Source organism: Phyllobates terribilis, unplaced genomic scaffold, assembly GCF_046119375.1.
Source record: "Phyllobates terribilis strain yellow unplaced genomic scaffold, ASM4611937v1 Scaffold_2__4_contigs__length_985480577, whole genome shotgun sequence".
NCBI classification, from domain to species: domain Eukaryota; kingdom Metazoa; phylum Chordata; class Amphibia; order Anura; family Dendrobatidae; genus Phyllobates; species Phyllobates terribilis.
In genome coordinates this window covers 647,905,727-647,931,165 of record NW_027362762.1, presented here as the reverse complement: position 1 = coordinate 647,931,165, position 25,439 = coordinate 647,905,727, and the positions used below count along the sequence as shown (strand labels likewise).

General features: G+C 50.5%; 1 protein-coding gene across 1 annotated transcript; it reads left to right on the top strand.

Annotated features, from left to right (window-relative positions):
• The first annotated feature begins 8,559 nt into the window (after window positions 1–8,559).
• Window positions 8,560–24,480, top strand: LOC141222513 (serine/arginine-rich splicing factor 1). Its single transcript, XM_073666681.1, has 6 exons — window positions 8,560–8,946; window positions 17,899–18,122; window positions 21,344–21,516; window positions 21,713–21,899; window positions 22,284–22,387; window positions 24,178–24,480. Exons 1-5 carry the CDS (start codon window positions 8,753–8,755, stop codon window positions 22,304–22,306), a joined length of 801 nt encoding a protein of 266 aa, XP_073522782.1. The 5' UTR covers window positions 8,560–8,752; the 3' UTR covers window positions 22,307–22,387; window positions 24,178–24,480.
• The last annotated feature ends 959 nt before the right edge of the window (window positions 24,481–25,439 follow it).

Below are 25,439 nucleotides of genomic sequence, written 5' to 3'. Positions count from 1 at the left end.
TGCTCTCAATCAACTTTTGGACCAAATCCTGACTGATAGCAGTCCATTCTTCCATAATCAATGCTTGCATTTTGCCAGAATTTGTTGGTTTTTGTTTGTCCACCCGTCTCTTGATGATTGACCACAAGTTCTCAATGGGATTAAGATCTGGGGAGTTTCCAGGCCATGGACCCAAAATCTCTATGTTTTGTTCCATGAGCCATTTAGTTATCACCTTTGCTTTATGGCAAGGTGCTCCATCATGCTGGAAAAGGCATTGTTGGGCGCCAAACTGCTCTTGGACTATTGGGAGAAGTTACTCTTGGAGGACATTCTGGTACCATTCTTTATTCATGGCTGTGTTTTTAGGCAAGACTGTGAGTGAGCCGATTCCCTTGGCTGAGAAGCAACCCCACACATGAATGGTTTCAGGATGCTTTACAGTTGGCATGACACAAGACTGGTGGTAGCGCTCACCTCTTCTTCTCCGAATAAGCTGTTTTCCAGATGTCCCAAACAATCGAAAAGGGGATTCATCAGAGAAAATGACTTTGCCCCAGTCCTCAGCAGTCCACTCCCTGTACCTTTTGCAGAATATCAGTCGGTCCCTGATGTTTTTTTCTGGAGAGAAGTGGCTTCTTTGCTTCCCTCCTTGAATCCAGCCCTTGCTCAAAGAGTCTCCTCCTCACAGTGCGTGCAGAAGCACTCACACCAGCCTGCTGCCATTCCTGAGCGAGCTCGGCACTGCTGGTAGTCCGATCCCGCAGCTGAAACAGTTTTAAGATACGGTCATGGCGCTTGCTGGTCTTTCTTGGGCGCCCTGGAGCCTTTTTGACAACAATAGAAGCTCTCTCCTTGAAGTTCTTGATGATGTGATAGATTGTTGACTGAGGTGCAATCTTTGTAGCTGCGATACTCTTCCCTGTTAGGCCATTTTTGTGCAGTGCAATGATGGCTGCACGTGTTTCTTTAGAGATAACCATGGTTAACTGAAGAGAAACAATGATACCAAGAACCAGCCTCCTTTTAAAGTGTCAAGTGATGTCATTCTTACTTAATCATGACTGATTGATCGCCAGCCCTGTCCTCATCAACACCCACACCTGTGTTAATGGATCAATCACTAAAACGATGTTAGCTGCTCCTTTTAAGGCAGGACTGCAATGATGTTGAAATGTGTTTTGGGGGTTAAAGTTCATTTTCTGGGCAAATATTGACTTTGACTGCCATTGCCATGACTGTAGTGTTCGTCAGGTTGTCATACGTCAGAAATTAATTTAGTAGTGCATAGAAGTATGGTACCTTTTGAAGCATTCTTTCATGCACAGGCAGGTGTCTAATTGGTAAGTGATGTCCTTGCGTATTCCCCTTTTGGAACACACTCGGTACCTCTTTTGTGACTTAACTTTTTTTCCGCTGTGAGGGACCTCTCCCGGGAAATGCTGGCCTGGTACAATTCGAGGTCCTTCTTCGAGGTCCTGAAAAGACGATCAAAGTTCGGGTCATCGCTTGCAGGACACCTTGCATTATCGTTGTATTGCAAGAACTTGTGGATGGCCTCAAAAAGTTTCCGGGTCATGACCATTCGGAACACTGGAGTGTTATACAAAATGTCAACACTCCAGTATTGCCAAAGTTCTGTTTTTTTCAGGATCCCCATATGAAGGACAAGGCCCCAAAACTTCATAATTTCTTCTGTGTCTACAGGAGACCAGTTAGAAAATGATGAAGAGGGGTTTTGTTCCAAAAATTGATGAGCGTACAGATTAATTTGGCCCACCATGAGGTTTACGAAATCCTCAGAGAAAAATACTTTGAAAAAGTCTATTTCTGTGAGGCTGGTGGTGTCAAACTTGATTCCTGATTCTGCCACGAAATCAGGGGCTCATAATTTTTGGGGGGCGAGGTCCATACGGAGTCAGTAATGGGGGGCGCTGGTTCATCTTCTATCCTGGGGCGTCTTTGTGGCAGTCCAGCAGCACCAGAGGAGGAAGAGACAGGAGGAAGAAGAAGAGGAGGAAGACGAGGAATCAGAAAAGTAAATAAATGTGGGATCCTCGCCCTCGCTGCCAGTATCAGAGGCAAGGAAAGCGTATGCCTCCTCCCCTTGTGTTTGTGGTGCGTGTGTGTCAGTACTTTATTTAGAGTGTGTGTGTGTCAGTATGCTTGGTGTGAACTTTTTTTTTTTCTGTAAAAAAAAGGAACAACCGTAGGTGGTGAAAACAGCGAGCACGAGTGCGGATCGGTGAACTATTTCACCGATCAACTCTCGGCAGCTGCTGGGTGTGCGCGCGGATGTGGTCCAAATGAGGGGGAGTGCAAAACTGCGAGCACGAGTGCGGATCAGTGATCTGTGGTCACTAATCAGCGCTCAGCCGCTGCAGAAAGCACGAAAAAAAAAGACAAAAGTCGAGCGATCAAGTACTGATCAAGTAATGATCAGCACTTGGTGGCAGAAAGGCGGATGGGAAGGGGGGAAGAGGAGAGAGGGGGATTGGGGTGGATGAGGACGGATCAAAAAATCTTACTTTACAGTTGTCGTCTTTCAGATGTCTTCTGTCAGGTGTCTTCTGTAGCAGGAGCGGCGATTGTGGTGTGTTACGGATCCGGGTGGTGGAACCTCTGTGTTGCAGTGCAAGGAGGGACCAGAGGGGCGTGACTAAGTACAGTTATATGAAAAAGTTTGGGCACCCCTATTAATCTTAAGCTTAATGTTTTTTAAAAATTGGTGTTTTTGCAACCGCTATTTCAGTTTGATATATGTAATAACTGTTGGACACCGTAATGTTTCTGCCTTGAAATGAGGTTTATTGTACTAACAGAAAATGTGCAATCTGCATTCAAACAAAATTTGACAGGTGCATAAGTATGGGCACCTCACCAGAAAAGTGACATTAATATTTAGTAGATCCTCCTTTTGCAAAAATAACAGCCTCTAGTTGCTTCCTGTAGCTTTTAATGATTTCCTGGATCCTGGATGAAGGTATTTTTGACCATTCCTCTTTACAAAACAATTCCAGTTCAGTTAAGTTTGATGGTCGCCGAGCATGGACAGCCCTCTTCAAATGATCCCACAGATGTTCAATGATATTCAGGTCTGGGGACTGGGATGGCCATTCCAGAACATTGTAATTGTTCCTCTGCATGAATGCCTGAGTAGATTTGGAGCGGTGTTTTGGATCATTGCCTTGCTGAAAGATCCATCCCCTGCGTAACTTCAACTTTGTCACTGATTCTTGAACATTATTGTCAAGAATCTGCTGATACTGAGTGGAATCCATGCGTCCCTCAACTTTAACAAGATTCCCCGTGCCGGCATTGGCCACACAGCCCCAAAGCATGATGGAACCTCCACCAAATATTACTGTGGGTAGCAAGTGTTTTTCTTGGAATGCTGTGTTTTTTTTGCCGCCATGCATAACGCCTATTTGTATGACCAAACAACTCAATCTTGGTTTCATCAGTCCACAGGACCTTCTTCCAAAAAGAAATTGGCTTCTCCAAATGTGCTTTTGCATACCTCACCCGACTCTGTTTGTGGCGTGCTTGCAGAAACGGCTTCTTTCGCATCACTCTCCCATACAGCTTCTCCTTGTGCAAAGTGCGTTGTATAGTTGACCGATGCACAGTGACACCATCTGCAGCAAGTTGATGCCGCAGCTCTCTGGAGGTGGTCTGAGGATTGTCCTTGACTGATCTCACCATTCTTCTTCTCTGCCTTTCTGATGTTTTTCTTGGCCTGCCACTTCTGGCCTTAACAAGAACTGTCCCTGTGTTCTTCCATTTCTTTACTATGTTCCTCACAGTGGAAACTGACAGGTTAAATCTCTGAGACAGCTTTTTGTATCCTTCCCCTGAACAACTATGTTGAATAATCTTTGTTTTCAGATCATTTGACAGTTGTTTTGAGGAGCCCATGATGCCACTCTTCAGAGGAGATTCAAACAGGAGAACAACTTGCAAGTGGCCACTTTAAGTAGCTTTTCTCATGATTGCATACACCTGGCTATGAAGTTCAAAGCTCAATGAGGTTACAAAACCAAAAAAAGTGCTTTAGTAAGTCAGTAAAAAGTAGGTAGGAGTATTTAAAACAAGAAAATGATAAGGGTGCCCATACTTATGCACCTGTCAAATTTTGTTTGAATGCAGATTGCACATTTTCTGTTAGTACAATAAACCTCATTTCAAGGCAGAAACATTACTGTGTCCAACAGTTATTACATATATCAAACTGAAATAGCTGTTGCAAAAACACCAATTTTTATAAAACATTAAGCTTAAGATTAATAGGGGTGCCCAAACTTTTTCATATAACTGTATCTACTCGGCCTGACCAAGGTCGCACGGCGGCTCAGTAAACTCCGTGAACCAGGGAGGGACCGAGCAGAGGGACAAGGTGCCACTCTGGGACCCACCTTGTATGAGAGCAGGTGACTCCCACGGGTCAGATGGCAGGAACTGACCGGTACAGCGGAAGAGCTCAGCAGGCAGGCTGACGGGTGGTCTGGGTAGACAAGCTGGCGGGCACAACAGGTAACAGGCAGGTGCTTCAAGGTAAGCAGGCAAAAAGGGCACGGCAGGTAAGGGCAGGTGCTTCCAGGTAAGCAGACTGGTGGGCACGGCAAGTAACAGGCAGGTGCTTGCAGGTAAGCAGTAAGGGCAGAGCCCATAGACAGACTGGCGGACTGGACTGAAGGCAGACTGTCGGGCTGGAAAGTAGTCAGACTGGCGGACTGGACTGAAGAACAGACTGGCGGACAGGACTGACTTTCAGAGGACCTGAGGGCTGAAGCAAAGTAAGTATAACAGAGCAACAACCTTGCACGGGCACCTCCATATTGGAGGAGGTGCCTTTTATAGAGAAAATCCTCTGGGCCATTGGTCAGGGACATTTTAGGACGGCGCGCGCGGCCCCTTTAAGAGGGAGGGAGTGCGCGCACCCTAAGCACAGTGCCAGGGAAGCTGCATGCAGCAGCAGCAAGGAGGCCGGAAGATGCCGGAGCAGGACCGCGGCGGTAGGGGGGACGGCGTCCCTGCCTGGCAGGGGGCAGAGACGCTGATGCTACATGGTGTCACAGGCTTCTGTGGCACAGCAAGGCTGAGCACGGCAGACAGCGCGATCACCCTCTACAAAAAAAAAAAAGGTTAGTGGAGAAAAAAAAGTGTAAAGTAGCAAGCGCGAGTGCTGATCGGTGATTTGCGTCACTCATCAATGTTCACCGGCTACTGGATGCACGCACGGAGGTGGTGCAAAGTGGGAGGGGGGTAGAAAAGTGGACAGTGATAAAAAAAGTCCTGGAAAACAGCGAGCACGGACGTTGATCAGTGACATAGGAGATCCAGGACACCGCAGCAGGACTGGTGCAGAACACCGGAGCAGCAGCAGGACACCGGAGGAGCAGATCCAGAAGACCGCACACCGGAGGAGGTAGGAGAAAGGTCTCGTAGTGTCACAGAAAATTCTGTGGCACTACAAGGCCCAGCACAGCGCAGATCAGACGTGACCACTCTGTAGAAATCCTCACCAAGTATGAGGATCTGCAGGGCGGTCACAGGGGGGTGATAGGGTGGTGACTGGCAGGTCACAGGCCGGTCACCACCCGGTCAGGTACTCTGATTGGTGCTATCGATGATGACATTGATCGCACCAATCAGAGATGGCTGGGGCCTTGGCATGCACCACATGGGGTCACAGAGAGGTGACAGGCAGATCACAAGCCGGTCATCGCCCTGTCACCTGTGTTCAGGTACTCTGATTGGAGCACATTGACCTCATAGCAGTTTGGGGCCAGGGCTGGGGTCTCCTAGCAACAGCCTAGGATCGGTGCTCTTAGGAGCACCGATCCTAGGCTGCACATCACTGTTTCCGGTAATCTGATTGCCGGAAACAGTGAGAAATGCAGTGATTGGCTGTTCAGAATTGAACAGCCAATCACAGCGATCGTGGTAGCGGGGGGGGGGGGCGGCAACACCCCCCGGGATGACGGCGCCATCTACCCTGAGGTAAGATGGCGCCGTAAATTTATTGCGATCACCGCGACTTTGGTCGCGGGACCGCATTAAAGATCACGCGTAATAATACGTAGCTGGTCCATAAGGCCCAGGGTGCAGCTACGTACTATTACTGACAAGGTCGGAAAGGGGTTAATAAAGATTTACGGTCTAAATTACTCTGGGTGTTGGGCTTCTTTAAATGCCCGTACTGGTGTTTTGCTTCAAGAATAAGTCTGGGATCACAATCTTCTGTTTTACGCTGAGCACTTGCGTCGGGGTTACATGTAAATCCCACAAATATGCGATTCAGATGAAACCCTCAATGGAACCACCCACCATAATGAGGCAGATGGAGACACTTTGGGCTCCGTTTGACGTCTGCTCCTGTGGTCTCCATCTTTTTAGGTGTGCACAGATCTGTGGTCGCCCACACTTGTGCGCTAAAAAGACACCTAAAATCATGGGATACCGCCGGAACACAAACCAGTCCAAAGCGACTCCATCTGCCTCATAAGTGAGTTGTTCCGTCAGGGATTTTGTCTGAGTTGCGGTTTTGGAGAATTTACATGGAAATCCCGATGTATGCGCTCAGCGGAGAGCGTAGGATAAATGTGAGCCGAGCCTTATTACGATTCTTATTTCTATTTTTGCGCGGTTCACTGTGCGGTATAAGTGATAAGGTGGATTTATTCTTCGGGTCAGTGTGATTACAACAATACCAGATTTATATTGTTTTTTTTTTTTTTTTAGGTTTTGCTGCTATCACACAGTAAAAATGCTTTTTTATTAAAATAAAGTATTTTTTTTCGGCTGAATATTCTGAGAGAGTAACTTTTTTATTTTTTTATGAACAGCGCTGTATGAGGGCTTATTGTTTGCGGGACGAGTTGCAGAATTTTTTGGTACCATTTTGGGGCACATAGTAATTTTTGATCGCTTTTTATTCCGATTTTTCAGACAGAATGAACAAAACCAGCAATTTAGTTGTTTTCATTTTTTGCGCCGTTCACTGTGCGGTAAACGTCATCAGACAGATTTGTTTGTCGGGTTGGTACAATGACAGCGATACCAGATTTATATTGTTTTTTTTTTATGTTTTGCTATTTTTACAGACTAAAAACAATATATTACATAAAATGAATTTGTTTTTGCATCGTCATTTTCTGATAGATGTAACTTTTTTATTTTTTTGCCGAATGAGCCACATTAGGGCTTGTTTTTCACGGGACGGTTTGGTGTTTTCCTTTGTGGATTTTTTTTTACATATCACTTTTTGATCGATTTTTATTCACTTTTTGTATGATGAACAAACAATTTGGTGTTTTTTATTAGTTTTTTTACGGCGTTCGCCATACGGAATAAATAACGTGCCAGTTTTATAGAGCTGGTCGTTCAGGACAAGGTGATACCAATTATGGTATTATGCTGGGTGTGACATGGGGGGTAACCCTGCCCACAACCCAGCAGCCACTGCGGGGACCCCAGCACCGGGTCACGCCTCACTTGTCGTGACGTCATCGCGGGGTCACGTGATGCCTGTGAGCGGCCACCGATAGTGCCGCTCACAGGCAGAAACAGCAACGTAAGGTATTTACAAAAATACTTAGGGGCTCCCGGGGGGATACATTGGTGGGGGGGGGGGGGGGGGGGTAATATAAAGTAGTGGACAACTTCTTTAATGCATGCCATTAAAACTTGTATCGGCGGTGGTTAAGGGGTGAAACGTTACAGAAGACGGAACATGTGCACATGACATCTTTTCCAGGCAGATTCCTGAACATATGCATTTCTGTGTAAAAACAATTTGCTGAGCATATGTTCTGCTTTTGAACGTCTAAGTTTCTAAAGTCGCTAAGTGATTAAAAGGAGTGACATGTCCTTTCTTCTGGAGTTTTCTGCTAGGACAACACTCTACTTCACAAGTCAATGGGAACGCTCAAGGCACCTGGAATCCTTTTGAGGATCAGCAAAAAAAAAACAACCCACGCGCCACTGAAGGTGGTACAGGAGAAAAGATGCCCGTTTTCTGAAACATCTCCTGCTTGGGAGATAAACAGGTTGGCTCATACTCTTAAGGTCATGTTCACATGTTCAGTTTATTACCTCAGTATTTACCAATACCAGCAGTGAGTGATAAATACAGAAGTGGTGACGTGTTTCTATTATACTTTTCCGCTGATTGTTCCACTCCTGGTTTTGGCTTACAGATACTGAGGTAAAATACTGACCCTGGCCTTACACAGCCAGTTTTTGCAGTGTGTACAGCCCCTTATACTGACACTTCATGGTATGCACTTGCAGGTTTGCCCAGTATTCTGCACTTGTAGGAGCATTGCCGCAGACACACAATGCACAGCTTCCATGCACAGAGCACGTTTTGAGCCGGCCGACCAGTCTTCACACACTTTCCCGCCAATGCCACAAAGGGCTGGCCACGCGGCCATGTGAGATTTTGAACGTAACGCGCATAGTTCTTCGCGCCGCCTGCCGGGTGTGACGTGACGATAAAGGAGTCTCAGGTTTCCCGTACATATCTACTATTTCGTGGCCTGGGGCCCCCAGTTTAGTAGCCGCCCCTCCTCGCTTGGCGGAAGGTTACAAAGCACACTCCCCAGTATCACTGCGCGAGGCGGTGTTCGTAGGACGAGCTGAAGAGATACCGGACGCCATTTTGTGAAGCTCATTCACCAGTGACCGTTGAGGAGAAGCGTCTGCTTCTAACGCTGCTGCTTTCCATTTTTCTCCTAAATCGTTCCTCTTTAAAGCCTTCAAGCTGGAGATGTCAGGGGGTGGCGTGATCAGGGGGCCGGCGGGCAACAATGATTGCCGCATTTACGTGGGAAACTTGCCTCCAGACATCCGAACCAAGGACATTGAGGACGTGTTCTACAAGTACGGCGCCATCCGGGACATCGACCTGAAGAACAGGCGAGGTGGGCCTCCGTTCGCCTTTGTGGAGTTTGAAGATCCCAGGTAATGGTGTATGTGTGTGAGAACCTCACGGCTGCTACCTCAGGGAGGCCTGGAAGGCGCCACTCGTGCTTTGTTGGTGATGGGGGATGGGCGCTGCGTTAGCACGTGTGGCTGTCTACCTGCTGAGGCGCCATTGTGCTCATAGTCAGACCGTATTGTCAGCACGCCCGGGCCAGCTGCAAGTTTATGGCTGGTGCTACCCTAACCCCCTCCCTGAAGGTTTATGGCTGGTGCTAGCCCCCCCCCCGGCTGCAGGTTTATGGTTGATGCTAGCCCCCCCCCCCGGCTGCAGGTTTATGGTCGATGCTAGCCCCCCCCCTGCTGCAGGTTTATGGTTGATGCTAGCCCCCCCCCTGCTGCAGGTTTATGGTCGATGCTAGCCCCCCCCCCCTGCTGCAGGTTTATGGTTGATGCTAGCCCCCCCCCCCTGCTGCAGGTTTATGGTCGATGCTAGCCCCCCCCCCGCTGCAGGTTATGGTCGATGCTAGCCCCCCCCCCGCTGCAGGTTTATGGTCGAGGCTAGCCCCCCCCTGCTGCAGGTTTATGGTCGATGCTAGCCCCCCCCCCTGCTGCAGGTTTATGGTCGATGCTAAGCCCCCCCCCTGCTGCAGGTTTATGGTCGATGCTAGCCCCCCCCCCGCTGCAGGTTTATGGTTGATGCTAGCCCCCCCCCCTGCTGCAGGTTTATGGTTGATGCTAGCCCCCCCCCCTGCTGCAGGTTTATGGTCGATGCTAGCCCCCCCCCTGCTGCAGGTTTATGGTTGATGCTAGCCCCCCCCGCTGCAGGTTTATGGTCGATGCTAGCCCCCCCTGCTGCAGGTTTATGGTCGATGCTAGCCCCCCCCCTGCTGCAGGTTTATGGTGATGCTAGCCCCCCCCCCCCCGCTGCAGGTTTATGGTTGATGCTAGCCCCCCCCCGCTGCAGGTTTATGGTCGATGCTAGCCCCCCCCTGCTGCAGGTTTATGGTCGATGCTAGCCCCCCCTGCTGCAGGTTTATGGTCGATGCTAGCCCCCCCCCCCGCTGCAGGTTTATGGTCGATGCTAGCCCCTCCCCCGCTGCAGGTTTATGGTCGATGCTAGCCCCCCCCCCCCGCTGCAGGTTTATGGTCGATGCTAGCCCCCCCCCTGCTGCAGGTTATGGTCGATGCTAGCCCCCCCCGGCTGCAGGTTTATGGTCGATGCTAGCCCCCCCCTCCCCCCGCTGCAGGTTATGGTTGATGCTAGCCCCCCCCCCCCTGCTGCAGGTTTATGGTTGATGCCAGCCCCCCTGCTGCAGGTTTATGGTTGATGCTAGCCGCCCCCCCCCCCTGCTGCAGGTTTATGGTTGATGCTAGCCCCCCCCCTGCTGCAGGTTTATGGTTGATGCTAGCCCCCCCCCTGCTGCAGGTTTATGGTCGATGCTAGCCCCCCCCCCTGCCTGCAGGTTTATGGTTGATGCTAGCCCCCCCCCGCTGCAGGTTTATGGTTGATGCTAGCCCCCCCCCCCGCTGCAGGTTTATGGTTGATGCTAGCCCCCCCCCCCGCTGCAGGTTTATGGTTGATGCTAGCCCCCCCCGCTGCAGGTTTATGGTTGATGCCAGCCCCCCTGCTGCAGGTTTATGGTTGATGCTAGCCCCCCCCCCCTGCTGCAGGTTTATGGTTGATGCTAGCCCCCCCCCCCCGCTGCAGGTTTATGGTTGATGCTAGACCCCCCCCCCCGCTGCAGGTTTATGGTTGATGCTAGCCCCCCCCGCTGCAGGTTTATGGTTGATGCTAGCCCCCCCCCCCCCGCTGCAGGTTTATGGTTGATGCTAGCCCCCCCGGCTGCAGGTTTATGGTTGATGCTAGCCCCCCCCGCTGCAGGTTTATGGTTGATGCTAGGCCCCCCCCCCCCCCGCTGCAGGTTTATGGTCGAGGCTAGCCCCCCCTGCTGCAGGTTTATGGTCGATGCTAGCCCCCCCCCCTGCTGCAGGTTTATGGTCGATGCTAGCCCCCCCTGCTGCAGGTTTATGGTCGATGCTAGCCCCCCCCTGCTGCAGGTTTATGGTCGAGGCTAGCCCCCCCCCCTGCTGCAGGTTTATGGTTGATGCTAGCCCCCCCCCCCCCGGCTGCAGGTTTATGGTCGATGCTAGCCCCCCCTGCTGCAGGTTTATGGTCGATGCTAGCGCCCCCCCCCCCCGCTGCAGGTTTATGGTTGATGCTAGCCCCCCCCCCCGCTGCAGGTTTATGGTTGATGCTAGCCCCCCCCCGCTGCAGGTTTATGGTTGATGCCAGCCCCCCTGCTGCAGGTTTATGGTTGATGCTAGCCCCCCCCCCCCTGCTGCAGGTTTATGGTTGATGCTAGCCCCCCCCCCCGCTGCAGGTTTATGGTCGATGCTAGCCCCCCCCTGCTGCAGGTTTATGGTCGATGCTAGCCCCCCCCCCGCTGCAGGTTTATGGTCGATGCTAGCCCCTCCCCCCGCTGCAGGTTTATGGTCGATGCTAGCCCCCCCCCCGCTGCAGGTTTATGGTCGATGCTAGCCCCCCCCCTGCTGCAGGTTTATGGTTGATGCTAGCCCCCCCCCCCCCCGCTGCAGGTTTATGGTTGATGCTAGCCCCCCCCCCCGCTGCAGGTTTATGGTTGATGCTAGCCCCCCCCCCGCTGCAGGTTTATGGTTGATGCTAGCCCCCCCCCCCCCCGCTGCAGGTTTATGGTTGATGCTAGCCCCCCCTGCTGCAGGTTTATGGTTGATGCTCCCCCAGTGAGTTTATGGTTAGCCCCCCTAGGGTTTATGGTTGATGCTAGCCCCCCCCCCCCCGCTGCAGGTTTATGGTTGATGCTAGCCCCCCCGCTGCCAGGTTTATGGCTGTGCAGCCCTCCCTGAGGTTTATGGCTGGTGCTACCCCCCCCCGGTTGAGGTTTATGGTTGATGCTAGCCCCCCCCCCCGGCTGCAGGTTTATGGTCGATGCTAGCCCCACCCTGCTGCAGGTTTATGGTTGATGCTAGCCCCCCCCCCTGCTGCAGGTTTATGGTCGATGCTAGCCCCCCCCCCGCTGCAGGTTTATGGTCGATGCTAGCCCCCCCCCCGCTGCAGGTTTATGGGTCGAGGCTAGCCCCCCCCTGCTGCAGGTTTATGGTCGATGCTAGCCCCCCCCCCTGCTGCAGGTTTATGGTCGATGCTAGCCCCCCCCCCTGCTGCAGGTTTATGGTCGATGCTAGCCCCCCCCCCCGCTGCAGGTTTATGGTTGATGCTAGCCCCCCCCCCTGCTGCAGGTTTATGGTTGATGCTAGCCCCCCCCCCTGCTGCAGGTTTATGGTTGATGCTAGCCCCCCCCCCTGCTGCAGGTTTATGGTTGATGCTAGCCCCCCCCCGCTGCAGGTTTATGGTCGATGCTAGCCCCCCCCCTGCTGCAGGTTTATGGTTGATGCCAGCCCCCCTGCTGCAGGTTTATGGTTGATGCTAGCCCCCCCCCCCGCTGCAGGTTTATGGTCGATGCTAGCCCCCCCCCCTGCTGCAGGTTTATGGTCGATGCTAGCCCCCCCCGGCTGCAGGTTTATGGTCGATGCTAGCCCCCCCCCCCGCTGCAGGTTTATGGTTGATGCTAGCCCCCCCCCCCCTGCTGCAGGTTTATGGTTGATGCCAGCCCCCCTGCTGCAGGTTTATGGTTGATGCTAGCCGCCCCCCCCCCTGCTGCAGGTTTATGGTTGATGCTAGCCCCCCCCCCTGCTGCAGGTTTATGGTTGATGCTAGCCCCCCCCCTGCTGCAGGTTTATGGTCGATGCTAGCCCCCCCCCCCTGCTGCAGGTTTATGGTTGATGCTAGCCCCCCCCCGCTGCAGGTTTATGGTTGATGCTAGCCCCCCCCCCGCTGCAGGTTTATGGTTGATGCTAGCCCCCCCCCCGCTGCAGGTTTATGGTTGATGCTAGCCCCCCCCCGCTGCAGGTTTATGGTTGATGCCAGCCCCCCTGCTGCAGGTTTATGGTTGATGCTAGCCCCCCCCCCCTGCTGCAGGTTTATGGTTGATGCTAGCCCCCCCCCCCGCTGCAGGTTTATGGTTGATGCTAGACCCCCCCCCCCCGCTGCAGGTTTATGGTTGATGCTAGCCCCCCCTGCTGCAGGTTTATGGTTGATGCTAGCCCCCCCCCCCCGCTGCAGGTTTATGGTTGATGCTAGCCCCCCCCCGCTGCAGGTTTATGGTTGATGCTAGCCCCCCCCGCTGCAGGTTTATGGTTGATGCTAGGCCCCCCCCCCCCGCTGCAGGTTTATGGTCGAGGCTAGCCCCCCCCTGCTGCAGGTTTATGGTCGATGCTAGCCCCCCCCCCTGCTGCAGGTTTATGGTCGATGCTAGCCCCCCCCCTGCTGCAGGTTTATGGTCGATGCTAGCCCCCCCCCCCTGCTGCAGGTTTATGGTCGATGCTAGCCCCCCCCCCTGCTGCAGGTTTATGGTTGATGCTAGCCCCCCCCCGGCTGCAGGTTTATGGTCGATGCTAGCCCCCCCCCTGCTGCAGGTTTATGGTCGATGCTAGCGCCCCCCCCCCGCTGCAGGTTTATGGTTGATGCTAGCCCCCCCCCGCTGCAGGTTTATGGTTGATGCTAGCCCCCCCCCGCTGCAGGTTTATGGTTGATGCCAGCCCCCCTGCTGCAGGTTTATGGTTGATGCTAGCCCCCCCCCCCTGCTGCAGGTTTATGGTTGATGCTAGCCCACCCCCCCCCCCCGCTGCAGGTTTATGGTCGATGCTAGCCCCCCCCTGCTGCAGGTTTATGGTCGATGCTAGCCCCCCCCCGCTGCAGGTTTATGGTCGATGCTAGCCCCTCCCCCCGCTGCAGGTTTATGGTCGATGCTAGCCCCCCCCCCGCTGCAGGTTTATGGTCGATGCTAGCCCCCCCCTGCTGCAGGTTTATGGTTGATGCTAGCCCCCCCCCCCCGCTGCAGGTTTATGGTTGATGCTAGCCCCCCCCCCCGCTGCAGGTTTATGGTTGATGCTAGCCCCCCCCCGCTGCAGGTTTATGGTTGATGCTAGCCCCCCCCCCCCCCGCTGCAGGTTTATGGTTGATGCTAGCCCCCCCTGCTGCAGGTTTATGGTTGATGCTAGACCCCCCCCCCCCTGCTGCAGGTTTATGGTTGATGCTAGCCCCCCCCCCTGCTGCAGGTTTATGGTTGATGCTAGCCCCCCCCCCTGCTGCAGGTTTATGGTTGATGCTAGCCCCCCCCCCCGCTGCCGGTTTATGGTTGATGCTAGCCCCCCCCCGCTGCAGGTTTATGGTTGATGCTAGCCCCCCCCTGCTGCAGGTTTATGGTTGATGCTAGCCCCCCCCCCGCTGCAGGTTTATGGTTGATGCTAGCCCCCCCCCCCCCCTCGCTGCAGGTTTATGGTTGATGCTAGCCCCCCCCCCCCCCCCGCTGCAGGTTTATGGTTGATGCTAGCCCCCCCCCCCCCCGCTGCAGGTTTATGGTTGATGCTAGCCCCCCCCCCCCCGCTGCAGGTTTATGGTTGATGCTAGCCCCCCCCCCCCCCCCGCTGCAGGTTTATGGTTGATGCTAGCCCCCCCCCCCCGCTGCAGGTTTATGGTTGATGCTAGCCCCCCCCCCCCCCCCGCTGCAGGTTTATGGTTGATGCTAGCCCCCCCCCCGCTGCAGGTTTATGGTTGATGCTAGCCCCCCCCGCTGCAGGTTTATGGTTGATGCTAGCCCCCCCCCGCTGCAGGTTTATGGTTGATGCTAGCCCCCCCCCGCTGCAGGTTTATGGTTGATGCTAGCCCCCCCCCCCGCTGCAGGTTTATGGTTGATGCTAGCCCCCCCCGCTGCAGGTTTATGGTTGATGCTAGCCCCCCCCCCTGCTGCAGGTTTATGGTTGATGCTAGCCCCTCCGCTGCAGGTTTATGGTTGATGCTAGCCCCCCCCCCCCGCTGCAGGTTTATGGTTGATGCTAGCCCCCCCCCCCCCGCTGCAGGTTTATGGTTGATGCTAGCCCCCCCCCCGCTGCAGGTTTATGGTTGATGCTAGCCCCCCCCCCGCTGCAGGTTTATGGTTGATAATAGCCCCCCCCCCCCCCCGCTGCAGGTTTATGGTTGATGCTAGCCCCCCCTGCAGGTTTATGGTTGATGCCAGCCCCCCCCCCCGCTGCAGGTTTATGGTTGATGCTAGCCCCCCCCCGCTGCAGGTTTATGGTTGATGCTAGCCCCCCCCCCCCCGCTGCAGGTTTATGGTTGATGCTAGCCCCCCCCCCGGCTGCAGGTTTATGGTTGATGCTAGCCCCCCCCCCCCCCCCCCCCCCGCTGCAGGTTTATGGTTGATGCTAGCCCCCCGCTGCAGGTTTATGGTTGACGCTAGCCCCCCTCCCCCTCGCTGCAGGTTTATGGTTGATGCTAGCCCCCCCCGCTGCAGGTTTATGGTTGATGCTAGCCCCCCCCGCTGCAGGTTTATGGTTGATGCTAGCCCCCCCCGCTGCAGGTTTATGGTTGATGCTAGCCCCCCCCCCCCCCCCGCTGCAGGTTTATGGTTGATGCTAGCCCCCCCGCTGCAGGTTTATGGTTGATGCTAGGCCCCCCCCCCGCTGCAGGTTTATGGTTGATGCTAGCCCCCCCCCCCGCTGCAGGTTTATGGTTGATGCTAGGCCCCCCCCCCCCGCTGCAGGTTTATGGTTGATGCTAGCCCCCCCCTGCTGCAGGTTTATGGTTGATGCTAGACCCCCCCCCCCCTGCTGCAGGTTTATGGTTGATGCTAGCCCCCCCCCCCTGCTGCAGGTTTATGGTTGATGCTAGCCCCCCCCCCTGCTGCAGGTTTATGGTTGATGCTAGCCCCCCCCCCCGCTGCCGGTTTATGGTTGATGCTAGCCCCCCCCCGCTGCAGGTTTATGGTTGATGCTAGCCCCCCCCTGCTGCAGGTTTATGGTTGATGCTAGCCCCCCCCCCTGCTGCAGGTTTATGGTTGATGCTAGCCCCCCCCCCCGCTGCAGGTTTATGGTTGATGCTAGCCCCCCCTGCTGCAGGTTTATGGTTGATGCTAGACCCCCCCCCCCCCCTGCTGCAGGTTTATGGTTGATGCTAGCCCCCCCCCCTGCTGCAGGTTTATGGTTGATGCTAGCCCCCCCCCTGCTGCAGGTTTATGGTTGATGCTAGCCCCCCCCCCCCCCCCGCTGCCGGTTTATGGTTGATGCTAGCCCCCCCCCCGCTGCAGGTTTATGGTTGATGCTAGCCCCCCCCTGCTGCAGGTTTATGGTTGATGCTAGCCCCCCCCCCGCTGCAGGTTTATGGTTGATGCTAGCCCCCCCCCCCCGCTGCAGGTTTATGGTTGATGCTAGCCCCCCCCCCCCCCGCTGCAGGTTTATGGTTGATGCTAGCCACCCCCCCCCCCCCCCCCCGCTGCAGGTTTATGGTTGATGCTAGCCCCCCCCCCCCGCTGCAGGTTTATGGTTGATGCTAGCCCCCCCCCGCTGCAGGTTTATGGTTGATGCTAGCCCCCCCCCCCCCCCCCCCGCTGCAGGTTTATGGTTGATGCTAGCCCCCCCCCCCCCCCGCTGCAGGTTTATGGTTGATGCTAGCCCCCCCCCCCCGCTGCAGGTTTATGGTTGATGCTAGCCCCCCCCGCTGCAGGTTTATGGTTGATGCTAGCCCCCCCCGCTGCAGGTTTATGGTTGATGCTAGCCCCCCCCCGGGTTGATGTTGATGCTAGCCCCCCCCCGCTGCAGGTTTATGGTTGATGCTAGCCCCCCCCCTGCTGCAGGTTTATGGTTGATGCTAGCCCCTTCCGCTGCAGGTTTATGGTTTGATGCTAGCCCCCCCCCCCCGCTGCAGGTTTATGGTTGATGCTAGCCCCCCCCCCACCCCCCGCCTGCAGGTTTATGGTTGATGCTAGCCCCCCCGCTGCAGGTTTATGGTTGACGCTAGCCCCCCCCCCCCCCGCCCGCTGCAGGTTTATGGTTGATGCTACCCCCCCCGCTGCAGGTTTATGGTTGATGCTAGCCCCCCCCGCTGCAGGTTTATGGTTGATGCTAGCCCCCCCCCCCCGCTGCAGGTTTATGGTTGATGCTAGCCCCCCCCCGCTGCAGGTTTATGGTTGATGCTAGCCCCCCCCCCGCTGCAGGTTTATGGTTGATGCTAGCCCCCCCCCCGCTGCAGGTTTATGGTTGATGCTAGCCCCCCCCCCGCTGCAGGTTTATGGTTGATGCTAGGCCCCCCCCCCGCTGCAGGTTTATGGTTGATGCTAGCCCCCCCCCCGCTGCAGGTTTATGGTTGATGCTAGCCCCCCCCGCTTTAAGTTTATGGTTGATGCTAGCCCCCCTCCGCTGCAGGTTTATGTTGATGCTAGCCCCCCTCCGCTGCAGTTTTATGGTTGATGCTAGCCCCCCCCGCTGCAGGTTTATGGTTGATGCTAGCCCCGCCCCCCCCCCCGCTGCAGGTTTATGGTTGATGCTAGCCCCCCCCCCCCCCCCGCTGCAGGTTTATGGTTGATGCTAGCCCCCCCCCCCCCCGCTGCAGGTTTATGGTTGATGCTAGCCCCCCCCCCCGCTGCAGGTTTATGGTTGATGCTAGCCCCCCCCGCTGCAGGTTTATGGTTGATGCTAGCCCCCCCCGCTGCAGGTTTATGGTTGATGCTAGCCCCCCCCCCCGCTGCAGGTTTATGGTTGATGCTAGCCCCCCCGCTGCAGGTTTATGGTTGATGCTAGCCCCCCCTCCCCCCTGCAGGTTTGTAGTCTGTGCTAGCGCCCAATTCCCTGTTCTCCCTGCTGCACATTGATATTGATCACATGCAGAGGTTTCAATGACATTGGCTGATTATACGCACCTGGCCAATGGGGTGTAAAGTTGCCCATTTTTTTGGGCACAGGTTTGGCCTTAGTCTGTCTGGACCCACACCAATGGGCTATATGCTCTTAGTGTCCCGCTAATAGAGCAGTTATCTTAGTGTCCCGCTAATAGAGAAGTTACTCGTTTAGTCTGCAGCCATAAGAGGATGTTTATTAACGTGATTTTTTTTTTTTCCTTTGAAGGGATGCTGAAGATGCGGTGTATGGACGTGATGGATATGATTATGATGGTTATCGTCTACGTGTCGAATTTCCACGAAGTGGTCGAGGGACGGGAGGAAGAGGTGGTGGTGGAGGAGGAGGTGGCGGCGGTGGTGGTGGCGGCGGAGGAGGCGGTGGCGGTGGAGCTCCACGTGGAAGATACGGGCCTCCATCTAGGCGCTCTGAGTACAGAGTAGTAGTTTCAGGTATGTTTGTGTGGGTATATATTTTATTTATTTTACTTTTCCCATTGTGTGCCTAAAATATGAAAATCTCAGGAATACGGTTTTAAAAAAAGTGGCTTCTAGTTTTTTTTTCATGGGGACAAGTGCATTTGGGGCAATACAAACACTCAATGGCTTTTATTCTTGCTATATATGAGAGAGATGGAAACCAAGCAGGTAGGAAGGTGTACTTAAATGATTGTCCCCACTATGATCCACAGAGCGCCTGTACTTGGTATGAACAGTCATTCTGTGCTGACAGTCCATTTAAAGCACCACTCCAGCGTTTTTTTGTTTTCAGTGCTGGAGTGGTGCCACTAATCTAAGTTCCCTGCCCCATGTCTATACTTGCCAGCTGTTCCCAGCACCGCTTTGTCACACAACACCATTTTCTGTCAGGAAGTAACAGTCACAAGCTCTCAATGTTAGTCTGAGAACCTCATTTTGGCACTCATAGACTTAAAGGGAATCTGTCACCCCTTGGCACTACCAATATGGACATACAGGTGATAGTAATTTAAATCTATTCCTACCTGTATGCTTTGTATTAGAGGTCTTGCTTTGAAATTTCCTTTTATTCAATCAATTTTCGAAGGCTTGCGGACCCTGGCCCCCCAAGAAATCCCTGCCTACTGTGTTAATTACAATGTTTCCTCCGCTCCCCCTGCACTTCACAGTGCCCTATGATGTGCAGTTGTGTTGGCCAAATCCTTTTGCACAAGGTGCACTTTTTCCTCCCTTCTATGTTCATTGTACAACAGTGATCTTCTGAGCAGGCGAGTCAATGACTTCCGCTCCAGTGACCACCGGCTTGTGTGGGATTTGGCTGCTGCAACTGCACGTCATAGCGCACTGTGACTTGCATGGGAGGGGGGAAACATTTATAATTAACAAAGGAGGTTGGGATTTCTTGCAGGTGGAATCAAAAACCTGAATTAATAAAAAGAAATTTCACAGCAACTAGACCTCTAAAATAAGGCATACATGTTGGCTAAAGATTTACATTTCTATCACCTTTATGCCCAGGTAGGTCAGAAGTCCATGGGGGTGACAGATTCTCTTTAAATTGAACACTTTTATTGAAACCAAATTAAACAAAAATTTAAATATTTAATCTATTGTCAGGGAATACTGCCAAACAGGGGACCCAACATGAATAGGGTAGAACCCTCCCCCAAAAAAACACACTGAGGGTAGACAAGAGCAGATGTGTAGTGTGAAGAATAAAGTGCAAGTGCCAAATATATTAAATTCACCATTCCTAATCTTCAATGTAAACATGAGACTAAGTGAAACCAGTCTACGGTTTCAGATAAATCACACATTACAACCACAGCAATAAAAATGGTATAAAGGTAATGTTGCCTTGGTAAATCTGTTAAATGCCTGTGGGTTTCCACAGCATGTCCCTCCACCTTAATGTCGTTTCGCATCTCTTCTTCCGGGGGCAGGGAACTGAAACTAAAACCCGCTGGAGTGGTGCTTCAATGTTTTTAACAGCAATCTTAAAAAATGCATGGGTGAGAAAAGGCATTCACATATACATTAGACTTGTCTGCTGGCCCCTGCTGTTATCTGCTGACAGTCTATTATGTATTGGGCCTCCCTAATCATCCTTTACAGATGTCAGATTGATTCACCCAGTATGCCCAATCTTGGACTGCCAATCTTTTTGTGCTCCGGTAGATAAACTCCTGTCAGTCTTGGCTTTGGCTCGGTCAAAGAGAACACTGAACGATCAGTCGGGAGATTGCTGTCAGCCGAACAAGCAATCTATATGGGGCTTATAGAGGACTAATCAAGAGTTTTTCCTTTTTTTAAGCTGGCCTCTGTGGTGCTTGCCAATCATAACTAGAGGCATCAGAGGTGGAACATACACACTCAAAGTAGGTCAGACTTGGGATTCTTAGTAATTCTCACTGCTGATGCTCCCTGGATAATACAACATGGAGAGCAGGAGATGCAGATTGCAATGGGAGCAAGTGAGGGACAGTTTGACACTTTTTGGTGAACAGGATCATTTTGCTTTGCACACCAAAAAGAGCCAGCTCTTGGATCCCTATTAAATGTTACTGCAAGAGAGCACGTATTTAAAATGAAATCATGGCTGCAGAAATGTACCCAGCCAGCCAATGAAAGCGCTGGGTGTAGTGGGGTTTTGGCTGCAGGGTAGGCTGCTTCCATTGTTAATGAGAACATGAATTCTTAAGTCTTGGTGGTAAAAGTTTCATGGTTATTTCAGCTCTGTTTAAGCAGATCAAGGGCAATAAATGTGTGTAGTCAGAATAATTGTCATGGCTTTAACCCCTTTCCAACATGTGCCGTACATGTACAGCACATGTTGTCTCTCCCTTTGGCGTGGACTCCGGCTATGAGCCCGCACTTTTCCGGGGACATGACAGCTGGTCTGTACAGCTGTCATGTGCCCCTAACATCTGTGAATTGAATCGCAATCCACCTGCGGCTGTTAACAACATGTTAAATGCTGATGTCAATCTGACGGCGGCATTTAATATGGCTACGGCAGAAAGATGTCATAAGTCACGCTCGGGTCGCAGGAGATCCATGGAGTTGTCATTGCTGAAGTGCTATGAGCGCCGCCCAGCAGTCGGTGTTCATAGCAAGTGAGCATTTCTGCTACACAAGCGATTTGATGAAGTTATGGCTCTGGGAAGAAGGGGAGCAAAAAAAACAGATAATGGCCTGGGAGTGAGATGTTAAAGGGGGTGGTGCAATGCTTTCAACTTTCATATCGCTGCTGAGATGCAGATACTGTAGATTGCAAGCCTGTGAGGGCAGGATATTCCTCCTTTGCACTAGTCTCCATTTGTTTACACATTGTGTCACGTTTTCACAAGTACAGCATAGTAGTGATAATCTGATTCTCCCTTGTCAGTATCGTGCACGCATCCCATTCTAAGCACACATGGACAACACCTACCAGTCAGTTGCTTTTGGATGATTATGGCTTTTGCTTTAATGACTTGGGGGAGACCAGGGGGACAAAAGATAATGCTAAAAACTTCTTTTTTTTGGGGGGGGGGGGGGGGGTAAACTGGTATTGCTGCAGAATAATAGAGAAGGTGATATTTATGAAGTTGCATGAATTAAAGTTCCTGTAAAATGGTGCATAATGTTAAATGTATCAAATTGATGCACATTTTTTTCCCAAAGAAAGCAAAGATTTTTTTTTCCCTCTATAGGACTGCCTCCAAGTGGAAGCTGGCAGGATCTGAAGGATCACATGCGTGAGGCAGGTGATGTATGTTATGCCGATGTGTACCGGGATGGTACAGGTGTCGTGGAATTTGTGCGAAAAGAAGATATGACCTATGCTGTGCGGAAACTGGATAACACTAAATTTAGGTCACATGAGGTAGGTATATTTCAGTGCATCCCTTCTATTTGCTGCATGGCTGTTAACGATTATCTCTAGGGTTGGAAGGTAAGAGAAAGTAGCTCACAGTACGTGGATTCCATCATCTACATTGACATGTAGAGTTACATCTTGCCTGAAATGCAAAGCTGTTTAAGCTTGGCTTGTTCAATCCCAGGTTCTATCTGTTTAATAGGGAGAAACTGCCTACATTCGGGTAAAAGTTGATGGTCCAAGAAGTCCAAGCTATGGAAGATCACGTTCTCGCAGTCGTAGTCGTAGCAGGAGCCGTAGTAGAAGCAACAGTCGCAGCCGCAGCTACTCTCCAAGAAGAAGCCGTGGATCCCCCCGCTATTCTCCCCGCCACAGCAGATCCCGTTCACGTACATAAATAGTTATCAGTGATTTTTTTTTTTTTGTAGATCCTTACCTGTAAACAATTTAAGTCTTTTTTTGCTTTTTTTTTATTTACTATTTTGTTAAAGTTTTGAAGTGTTAAACCTGTTGTGTAGAATAGGAATACTTAATTCTTATACCTACTTGTTCCTGCTTACTTGTCATGTCCAGAAGAGGTGTATTTCAACAGCTGTAGGCAGAACCACACTGCAAGTAAACTAGCCGCTCTTCAAAAGCACCAGACCTGGTGTGATGTCTGCAATGTTATTTGCAATTGGGATTTGGGTGGCTATGGTATAAAGTTTTATTTTTTTTCCTTATTTTGTGGGGAAACCTTATTTTACCTTGCCTTTTCATGTGTCTTTCTGTAGACATATCTGAAGAGATGGATTAAAGCATAATGGAGGACATTTCAAACATTTTAGGATTGTCAAATGGAGGCTTGAGGAGGATCAAATCAAATATGGAGGCCATGGTATGACTCCAAGTGCTATTGTGAGATGAAATTGGCAGTATTGACATTATGCTATAGTGAAGCCCAATAAAGGCAACCAGGTGTCTTCCTATTATGACATGTGTTTCAGCTAATGTGCCACAATACACTTGTTTTGTGGACTTAACTTGTAAAGTATAATATCAGTACTGCTAACTCTGCATGTCCTCTTTGTGATTGGTAAATATTTGCTATTTTTAATATCAATTAAATACATTTCCAAATCAGTTTGTGTAGATTGCTATAGATTGTAAGATTTTGATGTCCCACCCGCTCACATTTTGTGTAATAGACCTGTATGTGGTACTATGATTCTCTGTACCTTTTATTTGAACACTCCCTATTTTTTTTTTCTAGTATACTGGTCTACCTAATGTATATCAAACTGCTTAGTTAAAACCATGACCAGTCTTATTTTATAAGACACTGGATTCTACATAAGTTTCAGATGCTTGTTAGAATTTGAGATGGGTTTATAGAGTTGAATTTGAAGGGAAATTGTGTAGTCCCTGATCATCTAAGCAATTAAACATTTTCCTGTACATTATTTTTGTACAGCAGCTTGTATTTTTTTGGCTTGGTCTTTAAAAGGGGTGGTCCAGCTATGAATCCGAAAGGAATAAAGCAGGTTAAAAGGTGTTGGCTAGAAAAGAGGCCAGCAGCATATGCTGTAAAATAACCCGAGCAATAGTAGCAAGGGCAACATGTAAATACTGTTTGATTTTGTTTTACAACATAAGAACCTTTGCCTTGGGTTTTAATAAAACTGGATAACCCCTGTAAGAAAAACCAATATATACAAATTATTGGTACCTGTATTTTCTTTGCCCCACTTTAATAGAAAGTTCCCTAGATTTTTGAGTCAAGATCATTTCTAGTTTAAGAATCTTAAGACAGTGTTGGTTTAGTTTGTGGAGAGACATAAAAATTATACCATACTTGAGGCATATTTCATTGGAGCGTCACCAGCTTCTGGCATACACCAGCCACATATGGCCACACATTGCATTATACATTGCTACAAACTGAAGTCTTTACAATTTTACTGGATTCCCACAAGCTCAGTGACAATGATGTATTGCATCTCATCTAAGTAAAGTCACTAGTTCAGGTAGTTATCTGATAATTTAGTAATTGTAAACCATTTTAACTGGGTACAAAACTGGACTCCCCCTTTTAAAAGAAAAGCTGCAGGTTGATACTAAATTATGCCAACATTTGTGAAGGCTTTTTCTGGTAATATACCTATCTATTTACAACCAGTAACAATGTTTATGATCACTGAAAGGAAGAAAATGTGGCGCTGCCATACGTCCTGGCCTGATGGTGGGTCTAATGACCTGAAATGTTGAGCATACCTGTTGATGCAGTTACTTTAATCTCAAGTCCCATGCTCAGACCAGGACATAGTCTCCTTATTGAGGCCTTACCTTTTGAGTCTTACAAGTGTTGGTATTCTATGCATTTTTTAATTGGTTGGAAAGACCCCAATTGATCCTTAGGCATTTGGTTATGAAAGACTGTGCCAGTACTGCACTTTCTTACCGAGCCTACATAAGGGCATCTAATACTTTTTCTAAACTTGGAACAAACATGCTATATATATATAAAATTCATTAGTTTGGGGAATGTAATAGTTATCTGTGCAATTATTTTACATTTTTTTTTTTTTTTTTTTTTTATACAAGATGCACATATAACTGATCGATTCCCGGAAACCTATGTTGATAAATATCTAACTGCCTCTTTTTTTGGTTTTGCTGGTTGTAAAGGTTTGGATTGGAGAGGGCTCACTGGATCCCAATCCTGGAGCTGGATCATTGGATTCAAATCATAGGAAGGAGTGAATAGGATAGGGAGAATGCATTGCCAGGATTCATGGAGCGGGATCAGATAACAAGAACATAGGAATGGATTCCTGCCCCATCTTAACCGCATTCATGTGGATTTTTTTTTCTAAACCTCAATTGGCTATTGTAGAGTTTTTTTTTTTTTTTCTTTTTTGAAACTCTTAGAATGCAAGAAGGAGTGCATTTTTTTTTGTTTAAAAATAAATAAATCAAAGAGGAGGCCAGTGGCAAGATGGAGCAATCTTCTGGGAAGGATACATCACGAATAGATGGTAATCAAATGGGATATGGGGGTGGGGGGTTTGGATATATTGGTATAATGTTTCTAACCTTGACTCGTAGGTGTCATTTCTTTTATATATTCTTTTTTTTTTCTAATAGGTTTTAATTGGCTTTTGAGGATCTTGTATGCATATACTCAATAAACAAATGATTAAATGTGTTTGAGTTATTTTGTGTGCTATACTACTGGGGTTCTTGGGAAGCAACATTGGGCATATTATTTTTGGTGCACATTGTGTATGTACGTGATTTGGAACTGAAGCCTTAGAAATGACATGACAAAATAAGTTTCCAAGGTGTACTGTATTTGCACAGGCCTTCTTGAACAAGGGTATACAGTGCTCTTACATGGTGGTAGGTGCTGCCTAGGCAGTACATCCACTTCAGGACAATGACTTGATTAGCAATTTTTCTATGATTTCCATCACTGCTCTATGTATGGTCATTCAACCAGGTGTGTCGTTCCCGCTCAGCTTGGCAACATTGTCCTTCTAAGATGGCTGTCTCAGTGGCATGTTGAGTGCAGTGAAAAGTCTAAACTACACCTCTATTGCCTTTCCCATGGGAAAGGCATGGAAAGCATGGTTTAGACTTACCACTGCACTACCCATATCACTAAGGCAGCAATCGTTGATATGAATGGAATGTCCATGAGTTGAGTAGACTAGGGGCACCAGGTAGGATGACTATACATTACAAGTGTATGGCTACATCTATTCAAATTGATGGAGATCATGGGAAACCACACTTAATGGTAAAGCAAAGTCAGATTTATTGACCCATATTTTGAGCGAAGATTTAATGGCTCCACAATAAATTCTGCATTCAGATTTTTTCGTGTATTTCTCCATGTGAAACGCAAGGGAAAATCACAAATTTACACTATCCTCTTATATGGATTC

Excerpts from the sequence above, each read along its gene's own strand:
- LOC141222513 (XM_073666681.1), top strand. The coding sequence starts at position 8,753 with ATGTCAGGGGGTGGCGTGATCAGGGGGCCGGCGGGCAACAATGATTGC. Across the intron at positions 18,123-21,343 it reads GTACAGAGTAGTAGTTTCAG|GACTGCCTCCAAGTGGAAGC; the intron begins GTATGTTTGTGT and ends TTCCCTCTATAG. Across the intron at positions 21,517-21,712 it reads CTAAATTTAGGTCACATGAG|GGAGAAACTGCCTACATTCG; the intron begins GTAGGTATATTT and ends TCTGTTTAATAG.